This window comes from Phoca vitulina, unplaced genomic scaffold (assembly GCF_004348235.1).
Source record: "Phoca vitulina isolate PV1807 unplaced genomic scaffold, GSC_HSeal_1.0 scaffold41, whole genome shotgun sequence".
NCBI classification, from domain to species: domain Eukaryota; kingdom Metazoa; phylum Chordata; class Mammalia; order Carnivora; family Phocidae; genus Phoca; species Phoca vitulina.
The window spans coordinates 1,190,724-1,212,250 of record NW_022589744.1 but is presented as its reverse complement, the minus strand read 5'-3'; the positions used below and the strand labels follow the sequence as shown (position 1 = coordinate 1,212,250).

At 37.0% G+C, this 21,527-nt stretch overlaps 1 protein-coding gene across 1 annotated transcript in view; it reads right to left on the bottom strand.

The window, feature by feature from the left end:
* Positions 1 to 21,527, bottom strand: part of EFCAB3 (EF-hand calcium binding domain 3) — a 222,160-nt gene that overhangs the window by 180,446 nt on the left and 20,187 nt on the right. The window contains exons 11-22 of the mRNA XM_032429885.1: positions 21,314 to 21,367; positions 19,981 to 20,085; positions 18,238 to 18,291; positions 17,523 to 17,627; positions 16,318 to 16,371; positions 15,568 to 15,672; positions 10,577 to 10,630; positions 9,837 to 9,941; positions 9,065 to 9,118; positions 6,759 to 6,863; positions 2,357 to 2,410; positions 1,030 to 1,134 (exon numbers count right to left, since the gene is read on the bottom strand). Coding sequence (XP_032285776.1) covers positions 1,030 to 1,134; positions 2,357 to 2,410; positions 6,759 to 6,863; positions 9,065 to 9,118; positions 9,837 to 9,941; positions 10,577 to 10,630; positions 15,568 to 15,672; positions 16,318 to 16,371; positions 17,523 to 17,627; positions 18,238 to 18,291; positions 19,981 to 20,085; positions 21,314 to 21,367 — 954 coding nt within the window. The remainder of the gene's footprint in view (positions 1 to 1,029; positions 1,135 to 2,356; positions 2,411 to 6,758; positions 6,864 to 9,064; positions 9,119 to 9,836; positions 9,942 to 10,576; positions 10,631 to 15,567; positions 15,673 to 16,317; positions 16,372 to 17,522; positions 17,628 to 18,237; positions 18,292 to 19,980; positions 20,086 to 21,313; positions 21,368 to 21,527) is intronic.

Sequence of the window (21,527 nt, the reverse complement as noted above, 5' to 3'; positions counted from 1 at the left end):
AAGGTCACTTCTCTTGAGACTTGTCTTGGGGACCAGACTATAAAACACAAAGTTTTAAACAGCACCTGAATAAATGCTAAGTGAATTCTAGTTCTGGAGGGAAACATGTTTTACTTCTGAACAATATTTTGTTATTTGTTCAGAAGTAAAGTAGAAACAATATTTAATTTGATGACCGAACTCCCAGTTTAGTATTTATCGGCAGCTGATTAAATTCCCTGAGTCAGTGCTAATTTTTTCTGTTACACTTTGCTATGCAGACTTGAAATCTGATATTTGTTTTCTTGAAAAGTTTGGAAAAATCTTGAGAAAGTGTAAGACTTTCTTCCTAGATATGAAGTAAAATGTTGGCAGCTAAAGTGAAGCTTGATCTTCAGTGGCAACATAAATTTACAATCAGTGTATATGAGAGATAGCAGCATCCACTAATATCTTGGAAACAGTATAAATGCAAAGATGCCATATTTGTCTGCATTTTCATTATGCTGCTCACATACCTTTTAGAGACTTCACAACTTCTAGCAACCTGTTTTGAAAGATCTTGTCAGAAAAGGGAGAATTTAAGTCACAGAGAAATGCGGAAAATCACTAGCATACTCTTAGGATAAACGGCTTTTCAAGAGTTTTCACTAGAAATTTCTCTTATAATAAAATTTGAGAGAAAATTGGGTGAAATTTAGCACATCAATGTAGAATGCTACAACACACACACCTCTTTTCTTCTCCCCATTTCTGCTTTATTCACTTCTAAACAATCCTTTTCCTCTTTCCACAAATCCCAGATTAAGCCTTTTTTTTTTTCATGTTTGATAATAACACTCATCATAATGGAAATGCTGTTTCCCAATCTAAAAGTAAAACTGTAGATAGGGATTCATTTCAGGTATAAATGGACATTCTAAAAAAATTTTTTTTTGAGATGGACTTTCTATTTCCTGGAACTGAGGAAATGGAGATAATTTTAGAGATTCTCACAGACGCAGAAATCTCAAGTCTCTCTTTGGTTACATCAGTATTTAAAACACTTACCCTTAGAAAGAAGATGTTTCATCATGTCCAAGCATTCTTTATCTTTGAGCTCTATCCCCATGTTTTCCAGAACAGTTTTCACACCGTTGAGATCAGACTTTTCTCCTTAATAAAAAAATTAAAATAATGACATCCATGGAATTTAAGTACAATCAAATGATTGCAAATAATAAAACTAAATTATGATGCCCATACAAAATGAGTATGAGCTGGGGAAAGTGAGGGTCACTGAGCTCTGACCAAATACACAGAGGTAATGTCATTCACAGAAACATAATTGGTTTTCTAAAGGCTAATAAGAGAGGGTAATCTCACTGGTAACCATGATAAGGTACCTGCAGGATTTCCAACTATGGAGAACATAATTAACCAAGGGCCCCATCTTCTGCTTTGAAATTAATCTGTGTTTTTTTGTACTAAGTCCATACCTACCATTGGCAGTGGTCAAGGGCTGGGTGCAGCTCCTAAGGGAGCCCTCTTTCTGAGGGATATGGGATGATGACTTTAACCAGAGGATTTTTTTTTTTTTTTTTTTTTTTTACAAATTTTATTTATTTATTTGAGGGAGAGGGAGAGAGACAGAGCATGAGCAGGGTGGAGGAGCAAAGGGAGGGGGAGAAGCAGACACCCCGCTGAGCAGGGAGCCTGACACAGGGCTGTATCCCAGGACCCTGAGATCATGACCTGAGCCGAAGGCAGATGTTTAACTGACTGAGCCACCCAGGTGCCCCTGACCAGAGGATTCTTGAAAGCAGTATTGCCAGACCTTCCTCAGACTACATGGCAATCTAGGATGCTTCCACCCAAACTTTTCTTCCTCTTTCCTTCACTTGGTGTCATATTTGCATTGCAGTGTGACAGCCTCCCAGTGTTTTCACTTTCCCTCCTTATTTTCTATTAGGCAGGCATTTCCTGTAATAATGTCCTTCACATTTAATCCTGCTTCTTGGAAGCCTTGGACTAACATACTCAAAATGACAATGACAAGAAATGGGTATTATATATCTTTTTTGTTAATTAGTAAACTGCAAACAGTGTATCCTGATAATTCTACTGACATGAAGAACATATCATCTCTTCTTTAAGTGATTACCAGGGTCTTTTTCAAAGATCATTTCACCTTTTATTATAGATTTTGGCTGTCTTAAAATAAGGAAAATGAAGTGTATTAGTGGAAAACACAACAGAAAATATTCTGGGCTACTGGGTATGAAAACATTAAACAAATAGGAGGTAAAAATGATAGAATTAGCATAGCAATTAAGGCACGAAGAAAAATAGTTACATAAAAATTAGGATCCTATGTTTACATTAACTTCTCACTCACCTGTAACAGCTTTCACTCCATCCATCACTTTACTCAGATCAACTTTTCCACTAGCTATGAAAAGGGATAATTGAGACATGTAATCAATGTAATGAGCTCCAAAAACATATATAAAGGACTTATGTTGATGGAAAATTCCAAATAAGTTCCATTAATATCATAATTTTACCCAAACTTTCATTAAATCCCTGAATTTCAGGGATTTAAGCTGATCTACATATTTGCAAAAAGATGTCTTGGATATTGGAGTTTGCACAAAGAAAAAGGTACATTTTCCAGTGTTTCTGGATCATTGGTATTGGTTAGCTATCTGGTAATCCTTCAGGTGTTGCCATGAGCCATGAGTGCCACAGCTCATATAGGAACCACTAATGCAAACTGGGGTGTTAAATGATTGCATCCTGGAGTATGTAGTGCATGAGCAAGTTAAAATATCAGACTTTAACTTAAAGGAAAGGGGAATGCATAGAAAGAGCCTTCTACATGGAAGAGAGTCTGAGAAATGTAAACAAAACAAAACAAAACAACCCACCAAAAACCTAGGCACAATATATACCATGTATAGATAAGCAATGTATGGAGAACCATAGTCAGTTCAGCATGAAGAATGAAGTATGGATTTGGAAGAGGAAAGTTTATATAAGAGAGGCAGGTTGGGCTCAGATTATTGAGGGATTTGTAAGCTATTTTAAGAAGCTTAGCCTTTATCTACTGGGCTAATAGAATCATAGTGGGGTTATAAGTTCAGGAATGATATGGACCAATTTGCATTTTGACATTCTTTAATTTTAAATTATAGTTACTTTTATTATTACAAAATTACATTTGTATTGAAATAAAGATAGGGTGATGTCATCAAGATGGTGACATAGGTTGTTCCCAACTTCAGTCCCCCTCACAAAAAGATCATCTTACCAGTATCCATAGACAAGACACCATTATGAAAATCCCAGAATATGGTGGTGAGGCTGAAGCACCTCCTTGAACTACAGAGACTGAGAAGGACTGCTTTAAAAGGGTAAGAGAATTGGCTATACTCTAACTGTACTCCCCCTCTCTGAGGCTGATACATTGCTGCACTGAGAGGGCTTCCCAGAGCTATAGTTTCTCTGGTGGGAGAAAGAGAGCCCAAGGCGTTCATCTAGCTCCTCCAGAGTTGTGGGTTGCTTCCTGGAAGGCCCACTTGGGTCTTGTCCCATAGGTATTGTGGGAGGAATCCGTGGGACTTGACCATTGGAGATCAGACTGAGATGGGGAAAAGGAGCATGGCTTATAGCAACCAGCACTTGGATCTTAGGCAGACTGTGTTTTTCCTAGCAGCAGTGCCTGAGTAGATATCCTAGACAATGGCTTTGCCCATCTGCACAGCCAAGCTGGTGGCCCCTCTTGCCAGGGAACTCTGCCTGATTTGGGTCCCCAGACAATAAGCCATCCTGGCCTTGGTGCCTGTTCTGCCACCTCACCCAGGTGAGGAAACAAATTCATGGCTCCTGCCTACTGCTGAGGTAGCCCTCTGTCCCGCCTGACCAGGAAGCCTATTGAGAACATTCCAGAGACTGTCCCTCTTGCAGCAGTGCCTGAGTGAAGAGCCCAGCCATTGGCTCTGTCCATCTGCAGACAAACCCACATCTAACATCATACTCAATAGTGAAAGGTTGAAACACTTTTCTCTAAAATCAGGAATAAGACAAGGGTGCTCATGCTCACCACTTCTATTCAACATAGTACTGTAATTCTTAGCCAGAACAATTAGGTAAGAAAAAGAAATAAAATCATCAGAACCAGAAAGGAAGAGTAAAATTGTCTCTATTTGCAGATGACATTGTTTTATATACAGAAAATCTTGGAGACTCAACCAAAAAAAAAAAAAAACCTGTTAGATTTAATTAATGAATTCAGTAAAGATGTAGGATACAAAATCAACATACAGAAATCAGTGGTGTTTCCAAAAACAGACACACAGATTCAATGGAACAGAATAGAGAGCCCAGAAATGGACCCTCAACTCTATGGTCAACTCATCTTCGACAAAGCAGGAAAGAATGTCCAATGGGAAAAAGACAGTCTCTTCAACAAATGGTGTTGGGAAAATTGGACAGCCACATGGAGAAGAATGAAACTGGACCATTTCCTTACACCACACACAAAAATAGACTCAAAATGATCGAAAGACCTAAATGTGAGACAGGAGTCCATCAAAATCCTAAAGGAGAACACAGGCAACAACTTCTTTGACCTCAGCCGCAGCAACTTCTTCCTAGAAACATTGCCAAAGGCAAGGGAAGCAAGGGCAAAAATGAATTATTGGGACTTCACGAAGATAAGAAGCATTTGCATAGCAAAAGAAACAGTCAACAAAACTAAAAGACAACCGACAGAATGGGAGAAGATATTTGCAAATGGCATATCAGATACAGGGCTAGTATCCAAAATCCATAAAGAACTTATCGAACTCAACACCCAAAGAACAAATGATCCAATCAAGAAACGGGCAGAAGACATGAATAGATATTTTTCCAAAGAAGACATCCAGGTGGCCAACAGACACATGAAAAAGTGCTCAACATCGCTCAGCATCAGGGAAATCCAAATCAAAACCTCAATGAGATACCACCTCACACCAGTCAGAATGGCTAACATTAACAAGTCAGGAAACGACAGATGTTGGCAGGGATGCAGAGAAAGGGGAACCCTCCTACACTGTTGGTGGGAATGCAAGCTGGTGCAGCCACTCTGGAAACAGTATGGAGGTTTCCTCAAAAAGTTGGAAATAGAGCTACCCTACGACCCAGCAATTGCACTACTGGGTATTTACCCCAAAGAGACAAATGTCATGATCTGAAGGGGTACATGCACCCCGATAGCAGCAATGTCCACAATAGTCAAACTATGGAAAGAGCCAAGATGTCCATCGACAGATGAATGGATAAAGAAGATGTGGTATATATATATATAGAATGGAATATTATGCAGCCATCAAAAGGAATGAACTCTTGCCATTTGCAACGATGTGGATGGAACTGGAGGGTATTATGCTGAGCGAAATAAGTCAATCAGAGAAAGACATGTATCATATGATCTCACTGATAGAAGCAATTCTTAATCTCAGGAAACAAACTGAGGGTTGCTGGAGTGGTGGGGGGTGGGAGGGATGGGGTGGCTGGGTGATAGACATTGGGGGGGGTATGTGCTATGGTGAGCACAGTGAATTGTGTAAGACTGTTGAATCTCAGACCTGTACCTCTGAAACAAATAATACATTATATGTTAAAAAAAGAAGAAGATAGCAGGAAGGGAAAAATGAAGGGGGGAAATTGCAGGGGGAGACAAACCATGAGATACTATGGACTCTGAGAAACAAACTGAGGGTTCTAGAGGGGAGAGGGGTGGGGGGATGGGTTAGCCTGGTGATGGGTATCAAAGAGGGCGCGTACTGAATGGAGCACTGGGTGTTATACGCAAATAATGAATCATGGAATACTACATCAAAAACTAATGATGTAATGTATGGTGATTAACATAACATAAAAGAAATATTTAGTGGTTTAAATAGGCAGCATAAAGTACTTAAGTGGATATGTTTCTGGCAGGGTCAATGAGGTAGAAAAAAGGATCAGTTTAAGAAGATATAAGATTATATATCTTATATATATATAATATATAAGATTATATAGATATAAGATTAAGAAAATTATGTTTGAACAGCTGTTTCGGGTGACTAAATATAAATGTCTTACAAGATTTGGAATAAAATAGCTCTAAGATTGGGGAAAAGACTGGAAAGAATATAAAATCTGATAGTTCAGGGGCACCTGGGTGGCTCAGTCAGTTAAGCATCTGCCTTTGGCTCAGGTCATGATCCCAGGGTCCTGGGATTGAGTCACACATTGGGCTCCTTGCTCAGCGGGGAGTCTGCTTCTCCCTCTGCCCCTCCCCCTCTGCTCTCGTGCTCTGTCTCTTGCTCTCTCTCAAATATATAAATGAAATCTTAAAAAAATTTGATGGTTCAAATAAATGGTTAAAAGTGGGAATTCATAAAATCACTCAAGGAGAGCATGTAAAATAAAAAAAGCAAATGTTTCAATATTGGAGGAGCTACGAAATGAAGTAACCAGTTAGCAAGCATATGATCACTTTTAAACTTAATCCATAAAATTTTTATTCTACATTCTAACTATTCCTTAGACAAACATCCTGGCTCCTCTGTTATCTATAAGAAAATATGTTGCTAACTTTAAATTTTAAAAAATGAGGCAGTATTTCTTTTTACTTTATGAATGGGTTCAACTCTAAGATATTGGCATTTCTTTTTAGCAACAAATAATCCTATTTCCAAAATTCTGATGTACACGTTCACAGGTAAAGCTCTGCAGAAAGGCAGAGTAATGACTACAGTGCTCACCATCAACTGATAGGTTATCTGTTAGACTTTGAAGCTCCTTTCCCGTGAGCTCGATTCCCATGTTTTCTAGAACAGTATTGACTTTACTTCTTTCAACCTTCCCTCCTTAGGAAAGAGACAGAAACAGTGACAAAAACCATCAAAATATGAAAGCACATTAAAGACTAGAAATATTGGGGTGCCTGGGTGGCTAAGTTGGTTAAGTGTCTCTTTTTTTGGCTCAAGTCATGTTCTCAGGGTTGTGAAATCAAGCCCTGTGTCGGGCTCTGAGCTGGGCTTGGAGCCTGCTCGAGATTCTCTCTCTCATTTTCCCTATGCCTCCCCCACCTGCCATGTGCTCTCTCACTCTAAAAATAAATAAAGAAAAATAAAGAAAAAATACTAGACATATATCAGTGCTCTGTTACTATTGTATTAAAAATGTTTTAATGTTAAAATGAAAAAAAAACTAGGAGTAAGGAAAATAGAATACATTTTTCAGTACTATTAATATTGCTTTGAGGGCGCCTGGGTGGCTCAGTTGGTTAAGCGACTGCCTTCGGCTCAGGTCATGATCCCGGAGTCCTGGGATCGAGTCCCACATCGGGCTCCCGGCTCAGCGGGGAGCCTGCTTCTCCCTCTGACCCTATCCCCTCTCATGCTGTTTCTCTCTCTCTGTCAAATAAATAAATAAACAAAATCTTAAAAAAAAAAAAAAAAATATTGCTTTGAAACATGAGTACCAAACTTTATTTTAACATTGTGTTAAAGAACCTTAAGCTTTACCATGATGAAACTATACACAAGAAATAATTTATGAAGGGGTTTTGCAACTGAAGATAAAGACAACTCATGGAATTTATAATAGAGAAGGATTTTGAAAAAAGCCTCAGTTGCCAGAAAACTTGTACTGATTTCCACTGGAACTTGACAATTCCCTTAAGCCTGGTGAATCCATGCTGTGAAAATAGTTTATGAACACAGATTTTTTGGTGAATTTGTTAAGACAGAAAACTATTTGTATTAGTATAAAAGAATATGTAATTATCTTTTAAACTCCCTGGCACGGTCTCAGAGGGGACTGTAGTTAAAAATGTTCTGCATGGAGCACTGGGTGTTATATGCAAACAATGAATCATGGAACACTACATCAAAAACTAATGATGTAATGTATGGTGATTAACATAATAAAAGAAAAGAAAAAGAAAAAAAATTTTAAAAAAATGTTCTGAAATTGAAGCAGGAGCTGAGGCTGGGAGTGCATGGAAAGGAAAATTTACCATTAAAGTTGTAAAACAGGAGGCCTAGAGACTGGAGAAGAATAGCTAGATGGGTGAACAGAACTACAGAGAGACTGACAATACAAGTTTCTGGCTATCATCATCCCATTTCTAAGGTGACACTTGATTTAGTTGTTAAGGACACACAGCAAGATGTTATCAAATGGGCAGCATGGTTAAGTCCACATTAAATGAAAAAATAATCCTGCTGCCACTCTTCTAAAAGGCCTAGGAATGCCAAGAGGCTTTCTTCTTGTGGCAGGAGACTCCTCAATAGGGATCAAGTGGCAGAGCTTCTAAGTCTTTCCTTCATTCTCCTTATGCTCTTCTCTTCTTTTGGATTAAGCACTGGCAAGAGGGAAAGCAAAACAAAAACAAAAACAAATCCTAGGCACAGCCTTTGCCTACAGGTTTTTGCTTGTTTGTTTGTTTGTTTTTTACTGAATCTCACTAAAAACACATTCTTTTAAGAGGAACTATAATGAACATTTATTTATGATTTTGATTTTGATTCTATCAGGAAACAATGCCCAATCTTTTTGAGAATAGAAACTATTTTTGTTTTCTTTGCTTGCTTAACTAATCCTCAGACTAGCTACCTATCATCCTTTTCATGTTTTGCTTATCTACCTAGAATTCAACTTATACTTTCAAGATTAAGTTTTGGAAAATATAAGAAAATGTGGGACCTACAAAGATTTAAAAAAATTTTGTCATAAAATACCACATTTAAAATAAAGTAACTACATTTAAAAATCAGTTTCTAGGGGCGCCTGGGTGGCTCAGTCTGTTAAGTGTCTGTCTTCGGCTCAGGTCATGATCCCAGGGTCCTGGGATGGAGCCCCGGATCGGGCTCCCTGCTCAGCGGGAAGCCTGCTTCTCCCTATCTCTCTGCCTGCCACTCCCTCTGCTTGTGCTCTCTCTGTCAAATAAATAAATAAAATCTTTAAAAAATTAAAATAAAAATCAATTCATAGAAGGGTGGCTTGGTTAAAACTCTAATGAGATAAATTAAATTGTTAACTCTCAAATTGCTCATTAACTCACCTTTGGAAGACTTCAGATTATCCAGCAATATATTTTGATAGATCTTCCCGGAAGCTACAATGCAAAGCATACTCCTTGTCAGATAAAATACTATGTCGATGGTCAGAAAGATGCTACATATATTCCATAAATTCAGGGAGAGTTTTCATTTGCTGAATAAATATGTTCTTATTTCATCCTCCAGTTAAAAAAAAAAAAATGGAGACTAGGGGCTCCTGGGTGGCTCAGCTGGTTAAGCGACTGCCTTCAGCTCAGATGATCCTGGAGTCTCAGGATCGAGTCCCGCATCGAGCTCCCTGCTCAGCAGGGAGTCTGCTTCTCCCTGTGACCCTGCCTCCTCTCATGCTCTCTCTCTCAAATAAATAAAATCTTTAAAAAAAAAAAATGGAGATTATGAGAGAACTTTCAGTGAGAATTATGCAATTTGAAAGACCTGACAAAAATTGTTAACAGGCACTCTACATTTTCTTTCTTCTTTGATCTCTTGTGTGTAATTCTTCTAAAAGTCTCTCCCCAGATCACATTCCTTCCTTTTCTTTCTTGTAGTTTTGTCATTGGCTGGAGGTCATGACATAAAACATTTGTTTTGCCCCTGATGGCCTGGGTTAAAATGAACAGAAGGGTATCCATAGAACTTAAGACCTACCTTTTCTAATCACTTTAAATGTTATATATATATATTTCAAGCTAAAAGAGAACCTTTAAAAACTTCTCTCAGTGTACTATAAAGCTAAGTACTCCAGAAGGCAACCAAGGTATCTTTATGGCTCACCATCAACTGGAAGCTTCTTCAGCAGCCTCTTTTGTTCTTTATCTGTTAGCTCAACACCCAAATTGCTCACAAAATCTGGTACATGTTGCGCATTCATCTTTTTTCCTTTGAAAATATGAAATGTGACCATTCAAGAATTTTATAGAATAATTATTTCAAATAATAATAATGTGAAACATGTTTCTTCCTAATTTGTGGAAGTTCAAAGATATAATAAGATATAGACATCTATACAGAATTAAGAAGGATCATATATCTAATTTACATAAAGATACTAAAAAGTATGATTTCCTAATCTGACAAGGAGTCAGAATAGAAGAGAGTAAATTTTATCTGAATAATTATCTGGTTAATGAAGATATCAATATCATTTATATATCTTACTAGAGAGTATTAATGTATTTTAAATATTTTTTCTGAAATGTTATTTGCTTAAAATACAATAAAAAAGCTTTATCTTGTTGCTTGATATATCCTAATTTGGGAATCTATTAATAACGTTGAAGTGAATAATATTGTTAGTGTAAAAACTCCAGAAAGTTCAGAAGTTGTTAGTAAGTTAGAGAATTTTAATCATTATATAAAAAGGCAAACTATGGGACATCAGGAGCAAATGTTTTATTAGAAAAGGTTGAAAGCTAAAATTTACAAATCAGTAAGAGAATGACAGAAAATATTATTTAAAACTCTACTACTACATAAAGCTTGCTGATCTTGGTTTTATATAACTTCCCACTGACCTGTAGAAGCTTTTAATCCATCAAACAACTTTTTCATTGCAACTCTTCCATATACTGTAAGAAGAAATGCAAATAATAAAAAGAAACAGACTGTGATACGTAGAAATAATCTGAGATGAAAACATTCCAGCAACATTGACATATCAAGAATGTTCTCTACTTTTACCCTTTTCCTGAGAAGGAGTGTAAAGAAGTGACATATGAAAAATATAACTTCAATAGCATAACTGTGATTTCATTCTTCTTAAACCTGTAACAGTCAAGGGGTAAGATTCAAAAGACACCTATTGCCTAGGGTCTACTTTTGAGCTCTAAGATTTTGAAGAACTTTCTTATTTATATCAGACCCCTACAAGAGGATTTCAAGTTGGTATATGCTATTCAAAAATGTTGAAATTGGGGTTTTAGCAATGATTTTCTCATGTAATGTGTTCTCATCCAGTATTCCCTGATGGTAAGCACAGACAGATTTAGTTCCTCCTTTTTGGATTACAAGATCAATTATTAATCACTTTGAAGATAATTCCTTTATATCAGCAGTTGGGGCAGGTGGTTATCATACTGAGAAACTAATAGATTTTTATTTTCAACTTAATTTTTTTTGGAATTTTTATTTGGATAATTGTAGATTCATATGGAGTTGTTAGAAAAAATATAGAGCAATGCCTTGTACATTTTTGCCCAGCTTCCCCTAATGATAAGACTTACAAAACCATAGTATAATATAAAAAATAGGATGTTGGCATTGATACAATTCACCGTTATTTAGATTTCCTTAGTTTTCCTTGTACTCATTTGTGTGTCTGTGTGAAGGTTCATGTATGCACTGCTGTAGTCAAGATCCTGACTGCACCAAAAGGACCCTTTGGTAACCACCCCACCTCCCCCTGTCTCCACCAATCCCCTATCCCTAAATCCTGCAAGCACTAATTGCCTTCCATTTCTAAAATTTTATTATTGCAAAATCTTATGTAAATGGAATTGTATAGTGTGTAACCTCTGAGCTTGGCTTTCTTTGGCTCTGCATAATTATCTGGAAATTCATCCAAGTTGTTGCATGAATCAAATAGTTACTTTATTTTTACTGATGAATAGTATTCCATGATACATATGGACCACAGTTTGTTTAGCCATCTACCTGTTGAAGGGTACCTGGGCTGATTCCAGATTTTGCTCTTATGTTCATGTACAGATTTTTGTGCAAACATAAGTTTTTATTTCTCTGGGATCAATGCCCAGAGGTGTAAGTACTGGGTCCTATGGTAGTTTTATGCTTAGTTTTTTTTTTAAAAACTGGAACTTTTTTTCTCTAGTGATTATATCACTTTGTTTCCACCAGCAAGGGTGAGTGACCCAGATTCTCTAGCATCCTCATCAACATTTGGTGTTGTCACCATTTTTAATTTTAGCTATTCGGATAGGTATGCAGTGATATCTCATTGTAATTTTAAATTGCATTTCCTTGATGCCTAATGATGTCAAGCATCTTTCCATGTGTTTATCTGATACTGGTAGATCCTCCATGGTGAAATATATTTTCACATAATTTCCCCATTTTCTAATTGGACTGTTTATATTTTATGTTGCTGAGTTTTGAGGATCCTTTGAATCAGAGCTATTAGTCCTTTGTCAGATGTGTCATTTGCAAGTATTTTCTCCCAGACTGTAGGTTGTCTTTCACCATCTCCACATTGCTTTCACAGAGCAAAAGTTTTTCATTTTGATGAGGTTTAACTTAACCATTTTTTCCCCTTATGGGTCATACTTTTCATGTAATATGTTTTTAAATTCATTTACTGAATAGGTAACATAAGCATAAATTACATAACTTCAAATGTTATCAATGCGTATATAGTGAAAAATAAATCTCTCTCATAAACATATCCTCTATCAGAGTTCTCTTCCCTCTAAGGAACAAACATTGATGTTTTATTCTGTTTTAGAGATATTCTATGCATATATTTGTATACAAATATAGAGCTGACTGGTTCTTTTGATGACTCTATATATTTCATTGAATAGATGTTCTGTAATTATGGAATCAGTTTTAAAATGAACTAAAATTGATATAAATTGCTTCTCCCTGTATTTTCAGATATGTTGTTTTAAGAGAATGTATATTGTTTGTTCAAATATTCTCTGCCCCTTTCTATCAAGCCTGTCCTTATGGAAGGATGATATTTCTGTTCCTAATGATATCATGTAAGGTGCTTTGCCTAATGAAATATTTGTGTCTCTTCTGAGCAGAAACTTTAAGAACTACCACATGGTGGCATCATCTCTGTTTTTCCCTGTCACAAAGGTGACATCACCCAGACAGGGACTGCTCCTTCAGCCTGTGCCCTATAACAGAGAGCAGAGGGACAGCCAACCTATGGGCAGTATCTAATTTTGAGTGACATGTAAAAAAATCTGTTGCCATAAGCCACTGAGATTTGGGGGTTGTCTGTTACTACTGCACCATAGCTAACTGATACAGAAACTAGAAACACAAGTGTGGTGCTGTCTTAGCAACAACAACAGCAATAGCAAAAACAATGAAAATATGTGGTACTGGCTCTGGTGCTGGGAGTGGTGGGTGAGGAAGTTGTTCCTGGAGGCTGGAATGAATGAACTCCTGCCTTGCAATGGTGTTGGCAAGTCTATCAATTTCAACAACTGAGAAGGCAGATAATGTGCTGAAGATGCTTGTGCCTTAAAAGAAGAGGCGAGGAAATACAGTGTTACTAGAGTATCTGGTTGATATTGGCGGCCATGGAGAACTAGAAAAAGAAATGAACTCAGAAACAAAGGACTGCCTGGAAAGCAGGGACTAAAGAGAACAGAGAGATCTGGAAATTCTGGGTCCTGCATGGTAAACAAAAATGAACTATTTCTCATCTTCTATAAATAGAAGATAACCCCAAGGATTTCTTTCAGTGACCAAGGGCATTTAAAAGTAAGGCTTCTGAATGAAACTTGACCATTCTCTAACACCATACACAAAGATAAACTCAAAATGGATGAAAGACCTCAATGTGAGACAGGAATCCATCAAAATCCTAGAGGAGAACATAGGCAGTAACCTCTTTGACATCGGCCACAGCAACTTCTTTCAAGATACATCTCCAAAGGCTAGTGAAACAAAAGCAAAAATGAACTTTTGGGATTTCATCAAGATAAAAAGCTTCTCTACAGCAAAGGAAACAGTCAACAAAACAAAGAGGCAACCCACAGAATGGGAGAAGATATTTGCAAATGACACTACAGATAAAAGGCTAGTATCCAAGATCTATAAAGAACTTCTCAAACTCAACACCCAAAAAACAAATAATCAAGTCAAAAAATGGGCAGAAGATATGAAAAGACACTTCTCTGAAGAAGACATACAAATGGCTAACAGACACATGAAAAAATGTTCATTATCATTAGCCATCAGGGAAATTCAAATCAAAACCACATTGAGATACCACCTTACGCCAGTTAGAATGGCAAAAACGGACAGGGAAAGAAACAACAAATGTTGGAGAGGTTGTGGAGAAAGGGGAACCCTCTTACACTGTTGGTGGGAATCCAAGTTGGTACAGCCACTTTGGAAAACAGTGTGGAGGTTCCTCAAAAATTTAAAAATAGAGCTACCCTATGACCCAGCAATTGCACTCCTGGGTATTTACCCCAAAGACACAGATGTAGTGAAAAGAAGAGCCATATGCACCCCAATGTTCATAGCAGCAATGTCCGCAATAGCCAAACTGTGGAAAGAGCTGAGATGCCCTTCAACAGATGAATGGATAAAGAAGATGTGGTCCATATATGCAATGGAATATTACTCAGCCATCCAAAAGGATGAATACCCAACTTTTACATCAACATGGATGGGACTGGAGGAGATTATGCTAAGTGAAATAAGTCAAGCAGAGAAAGTCAATTATCATATGGCTTCACTTATTTGTGGAACATAAGGAATAACATGAAGGACATTAGGAGAAGGAAGGGAAAAATGAAGGCGGGGAAATTGGAGGGAGAGACAAACCATGAGAGACTATGGACTCTGAGAAACAAACAAGGTTTTAGAGGGGAGGGGGAGGGGGGATTGGTTAGCCCGGTGATGGGTATTAAGGAGGGCACGTACTGCATGGAGCACTGGGTGTTATACGAAAAGAATGGATCGTGGATCACCACATCAAAAACTAATGATGTACTGTATGGTGACTAACATAACACCATAAAATTTAAATAAATAAATAAATAAAAGTAAGGCTTCTGGCAAAGACAAAATGAAAAGTGTGGTCATTATTGCTTTTGTTAAAATGTCTGATTTGATTAATGGGCTGGCTAGTAAATCCTCTAAGTTTGAAAAAACAGTTCAGGAATAAGCATCTTAGGTTGTGCTTCTCTCCAAGGACATCTGATAAAACTCAAGGGATCTATAATTAAGTCTAATGAGAAGCATGTCTCAAAAAGAATTGTAGGGGCGCCTGGGTGGCTCAGTCGTTAAACGTCTGCCTTTGGCTCAGGTCATAATCCCAGGGTCCTGGGATGGAGCCCCGCATCAGGCTCCCTGCTCAGCGGGAAGCCTGCTTCTCCCTCTCCCACTCTCCCTGCTTGTGTTCCCTCTCTCGCTGTGTCTCTCTCTGTCAAATAAATAAATAAATTCTTTAAAAAAAAAAAAAAGAATTGTAGATGTAAGTACTGCCACACAAAGCTAGTCATAGTCAATCAGATAAAAGGTCAACTCTATTTTAGTATAAAACCTAAACTAAAAGATACTCTGTTCATGACCATAACTGGGTCTCCTGCTCTTTACAAACAGGAAGTAGACTAAGAAAGTTGCTTCAGCCACAAGAAGGGGATATTCTTCAGTGCCTTCTTCCGATGTGGGAAGAAGAAAAATGAAAAAAGGTAGGATTTCCTCAATGGCATAGCCAAGATCCATAAAGAACAATGGGCTGGGACTCTAATCACTATGGTAGGATTTTCCCAAAGAATTTAAAAATATTTTACATGCTCACCATCAGTGGGCAGGTTGCATTTGAGATCCTTAATTTCGTCTTCTGTGAGTTTCCATCCCATGGTTTTCAAAACCGAATCAAGTTTATTGACATTAACAATCCCTCCTTGGAAATGAAAAATGGTCAAGAAACAACAAAATGAAAGAAAAATACAGTTTATATATTTAAACAACCTAGGGGCCCACAAGACTGAAGTATAGGTGGAAATATATTAAGGGTGTTTTCTGTCAGAAATATTTTTCTTTTGCATGCAAGGGATCTTTTTCTAAAATTTTGGTTTGGGGGACTTTACTTCTTAGAAACTTCCCTCTGTTGGGGATAAAAAATCTGAAATCTTAATCTCATTGCCCAGAATGCATTTTATTGTAGTCAATCAGCATGCTGTACAGTTTTTGGATTCAAATAACTTAAATGGACTTGAATGAAACAAGTGAAAAAAGTAATTTTATCTTCTCACTCATAAGTGGACTCATTTTTATTTACTTTATTAGTTGTCTCAACTCTTAACCAAATTCCCCAAATAGTTTCCCTTTAGTTTCTCTGTTCCAACACAGATATTAGTTTCTTTTCTGCAAAACATTATTTAAAAATTCAATGTGGTGATAATTTGCTCACAGAGAGGTCTATATCAGAAGGTAGGAATGACATCAGTAGTTAAGTAGGTTAGTGAAAGTCACAATTGGGTATCTAGGAAGTAGTATGTATGTGCCTCTTAGATTCATCTGGCTTTTGACTATGCTTCTCACTTACCATTAAGAGACTTCAAACCATCCAGCAACCTATTCTTGTAGACTTTCCCATTAGCTACAGGAAACATAAATCAGATCATACACAAGTAAGTGACGTGGAGATTCACCAAGGCAGCAAGTCATAATTTAATGTAAGGAGGATTTGTACTTTTCTCTAGAAAATTTCCAAATTACTTTCAAATTTTAAAAAATGAAATGGCCACCAATGTATCCACTCTACTCAATTGTTGGCACCTAAGCATGTTAATGCTGGCAATCTACAATGCTTTCATGCTTTTGAAAAAAATTCCTTTTCTGCTCTTTCATCTAGTTAGTACCCAGTATACCTTTTAGAATTCCCTGTCTATGGAATCGTGGCTACAAAAGGTATTTCTTAACCTTGATGGCAGGTTGTGAATAAAGCAGTGGCTGATTTCCAAATAAAAATCTGTAATGGATAGAATTCCTTCTTAAAAATCTTCTCTTAAAATATTTTCATTATGAATAATTTCAACCATACACAAAGGTAGAATAGAAACAATGAATCCTCCTATATACTCAACTCAAACAGTTACTGATGTTCTACCATTTGATAGAATCCTTTTAAGGTGAAACTGGATCATTCACTGTCTTTAAAAATTTAGACTATTAGACATATAAGTTTACATAAGTGAATAAATTGAACCATATCATAATGGCTGTACTTTTTTAGTCTAGTCTTTGTTTTTCTTTTGTGTAAATGCCTTTCTCTACTTTCCCTTGTAAGTCTATGGTCCAGCCACAAGCCCCCAGACAACTCACATTAACAATCTAGAATATAGGGCGCCTGGGTGGCTCAGTCGGTTAAGTGACTGCCTTCGGCTCAGGTCATGATCCCAGGGTCCTGGGATCGAGTCCCACATCAGGCTCCCTGCTCCGCGGGGAGCCTGCTTCTCCCTCTCCCACTCCCCCTGCTTGTGTTCTCTCTCTCTGTCAAATAAATAAATAAATAAAATCTTTAAAAAAAAAAAACAATCTAGAATATAGAATATATCTTTATATTATCTATCTATCTATCTATCTATCTATAGATAGATAGACGGATAGTTACATTAGTGAAATCATTTATTCTAAGTAATTGTTGGAAGTATTTTTCCTATGCTATCATATTAGAAAGTTTATAGAAGTTCTCACGAAATAAGAAATGTATGCTTCTTTCAAAACCATAGTAACATTTTAAATGCTTACCATTAACTGGCAGATTTTTTACCAGCTCTCCACATTCCTTATCTGTGACAGTTATTCCTATGTTTTCCAGGACATTTCCGACATCACTGACATCAACCTCTCCTCCTTCAACATTACAAAATGGGCAAAGATTAGTATAGAGAAGGGTCTAATACCTCCAAAAACATGTTGATGCCTTTTCACCTTCAACTACAATAGCTGAATGAACAAACAAACAAGAATATGCTAACTGTTCACCACTGTCTTTAATTGGGGTAGAAATAGAATTTCTTCCTTACTCTTAGTAAAGTAACAGACAGACTGATGCAGTTTACATAATGTAAATTAGGACACTGTAGGCATAAGATCCATTTATTTTGTAAGGATATTATTTCTCCCCTAATTTCTTAATGATAAGAGAATTTTATCTTTGTGAAAGTTTGCTCTATCATTTGCTGTGCTGATTTAAATTTGGCAGTCAAAATCAAGAATAGTGACTATTCTTGGCAAATATTCCAGAAACAAAGAAATTTGCTACTAGAACTTTGCACTGAAAAATTAGTGCTAAAATGCAGATATTCTAAAGTGTAATTCTAGGCAACTGAATACAGATATTCATCAATATAGAAAAAAATGGGTAGGATAAAGAAGGAAATGGAGAAATGATGGGTCTATATAAAAATATAAATTAGTATAAAGAATTAAGACATTAGATTTATAGAAACTTCTAACTAACCTGTAATAGTTTCCACTGCTTCCATCAGTTTTTTGAGACCAATCTTCCCATTAGCTGTAAGAAATATCATAATTAGGATGTGGCAATGTCATAAGAAGATAAAGGAGGTAAATTAAGAAATAGATGTCTGAGCTGGGGTGCCAAGACCCTGCCATGTTCTAGTTTGCCATCAGATTTCAAGTAGGAAACACAAATTCAAAGATAAAGTTATGAAGACTCTCAATGACGGCAAAAGCAGAGCATTAAACCCCAAGCATGGCACTCTTTTTGGCTCAGGGCTCTGTCCTGCTAACTGCACTGGTTATACACTGTTATTACCCAAAGCAAGATCAAAGGAAGGCCTGTAGTGCCACAGATTTAACAATCAAAAGACTCAAGAGGAGAGCTAACTGCATAATCCATAATTCCTGTTCCTCAAGTCGTCTTAAATTTAAGTTTCTGAATGATGGTTTTAAATATAATGAGAAGATAATGAATCACAATATAGTAAATAGTGATTAGGACTCAAAGAGCATGACGCTGGAATGGGGAGGTGACAGAGAAGCTGAATATATGCAAGAGGAGGAACGAAGCCTAAGATTATACCAGAATAATCTGGATATGAGCCAGTTTCCCCACTGTGGAATTTAAGGCTTGTTTAAATTGTGGCTGGTGCCAGGCTCCTTTAAGAATGAACAATTCTCAGCTGGGGACAAAGCAAAACTATCTGCTGAATCTGGTTTTCGGATGTTACCTGGAGATACATATTGCTACTTCAATGCAGATGACTGGGAAACAGTCCTCCTTTATTGATTTATTTTGATTTCGTTTGATTTTATCTTCTTTAGTTCTAGCCACATGAGGCTTTTTAGGAAAGTGCTACTTGGCCTCAAAGCATATGGTACACATATATATTAGGCAATTGTTAATGAAAACAAAACAAAAAAACAGCTAACTATCTACCAAAACTCTTATTTCGTTTCATAGTGTAGAATTATAGACGGAAGTGGATGCTCAGCCAGATATTATATTCCTACCACTGCCCACCCCACCTCCCCCTTGCATATAGAGGTAGTCATGTGACTAGTTCCCAACAAAGAATGGTTATGGAAATGATGTGTCCTACATCTCTCTCCTTCACACTCTCTTTTCCATTCCATTAATTAGATATAAACAATGAAAAGAATCTAAGAAGGAACCCAAGAGGCAAGGAATCTGCATCCCTGTATCACTGAATGGAGATGAGCCACTGCCCGTCATCCAAGAATACTCTCACCTAGGACTTTCATGGAGAAGAGAATTAAATTTCTATTGTGTTTAACCATGACACGCTTTCAAGGTTTTTTTTATTTATTTTTAATTTTTTAAAATATTTTATTTATTTGAGAGAGTGAGAGAGAGAGAGAAAAAGAGAGAAAAAGAGAGCATGAGCAGGGTGGAGAGACAGAGGGAGAGGGAGAAGCAGACTCCCTGCTGAGTGGTGAGCCCAATGAAGGACTCCATTGGGATCATGACCTGAGCTGAAGGCAGATGCTTAACCGCCTGAGTCACCCAGGTGCCCTCAAGTATGTTTTTAAATAAAAATTTAGTTTACCTTAAATAATACATGCTCTGTTCTTAAATTAGAACTGGTTAATCCCTATCTTTGCAAAATGCTTCTATTTTCTTTTGTATACCCAATATCACTAAGTTATGTGGGTTCTCTGACACCAGCTCATAAATGTAAACTCATCTCTAAGGTTCATTATCATCTACAATTCTCACCATCGGGTGGCAAATATTCTGTCAGACCTTCACGTTCCTTTTCTGTGAGTTCAATTCCCAGGTTTTCTAGAACATTGTCTAGGTTATTGACTTTAACCATTCCTCCTTAAGAAACAAACAGGAAAGAACCATGAAGAAAAAATATTACATGATTTAAAAAGATTAATATATATGTAAATTTTTTATCTCGCATGCATTAATTTAATAAAAAATAAAAACAAACATACAACTTATTTATAGTGGTTACAGGTGTATAAGGTTAGCTCAGCAATCACCTAAAATGAGATCAAGAACAACTTAGATAAAAATGTTCTGAGGTTGGGGGGGGCCTGGCTGGCTCAGTCAATAGACTATGTGACTTTTGGTCTCAGGGTCATGAGTTCAAGTTCCACATTGGGCACTGAGCTTACTTAAAAGCACTGAAGTATTACTGGGTGGCGGGAGTGATTATGTGTTTAAAGGTATTATTTGCAGTATTGGGTAATATTCATCTGTTAAAAGAGAGGCCAAAAGAATACCAATGGTAGAACTGTCCCCATGGGGAATTCAGAGAGAATACTGTGCATGTCTGTCCCCAAAACAAAGTCGAGGTATCAGCTGAGAGTGATAGTTCAAGTTTCAGATCATCAATGTTCTGCTCTTGCAATACACAAAAGTGTATTAAAGATTAAAAGGTTATAAAAGTGGATTCATTTGCTCTAGAGGGAAGAGTGTCATGGACGACACATTCACCACAAAATTCTGCAAGGAATGTTGCTGACTGCCATTATTCCAAGGGCCTGGGATGGCAGACCAGCCACCTGCAGGAGACTGTCTCATCAAATAGTAAGCAGCAAAACCTGTAACCTTTCCTCTTTCCCTTCCTACTTCCCCTTCTTATCTCTTCTTCTAAGGACTGAAAGGAAGAGGAAGTGAAAAAAGTATCTTGGCCACAATACCATGCTTCTCTTCTACATTTGTTGTTGCTAACTGGTCTTTGGGTAAGAACGTTTTATAGAAAATAACTTGATTCATGCAATAAAATGATATTAAAGATCACTCCAAAATCCTTTGTACTGTTGTTGTTGGGCAAATCCCCAGAAAAACTGCCTATGATGTTCTCTATATTATTTGTTGTATAAGTTAGATTTCACATCCATTCAAGAGAGAATGGATTCCTTGCAATGCTATAACATGGGTGATTATGTAAAAGTACTGTGTGATGAATGTAATGAAAGAAAAGATCTAAACATAGGAATGTAGACATGATTCAAAACCTGCTGGTAAAGATGTCTGCGTTGGTATTTGTGTTGATATTTAGCAGACTTTCCTGCTAATCATGGTTCTTAAGTACCTTTTATAGACTTCACACCATCCAGCAATCTGTTCTGATACACCTTTTCAGCAGCTATTAGAAAATAGAAAAGGCACAGTTAATATCTGAAGGAAAAGAACATGGACAGTCACAGAGTTATTGGGCAACTGGGTAATTCCAGTAGGAAAGTTTTTTACTCTTTCCTTGGGAAATCTGTTCCATCTCTCCAACAAATAAAAATTATTTTGGGAAA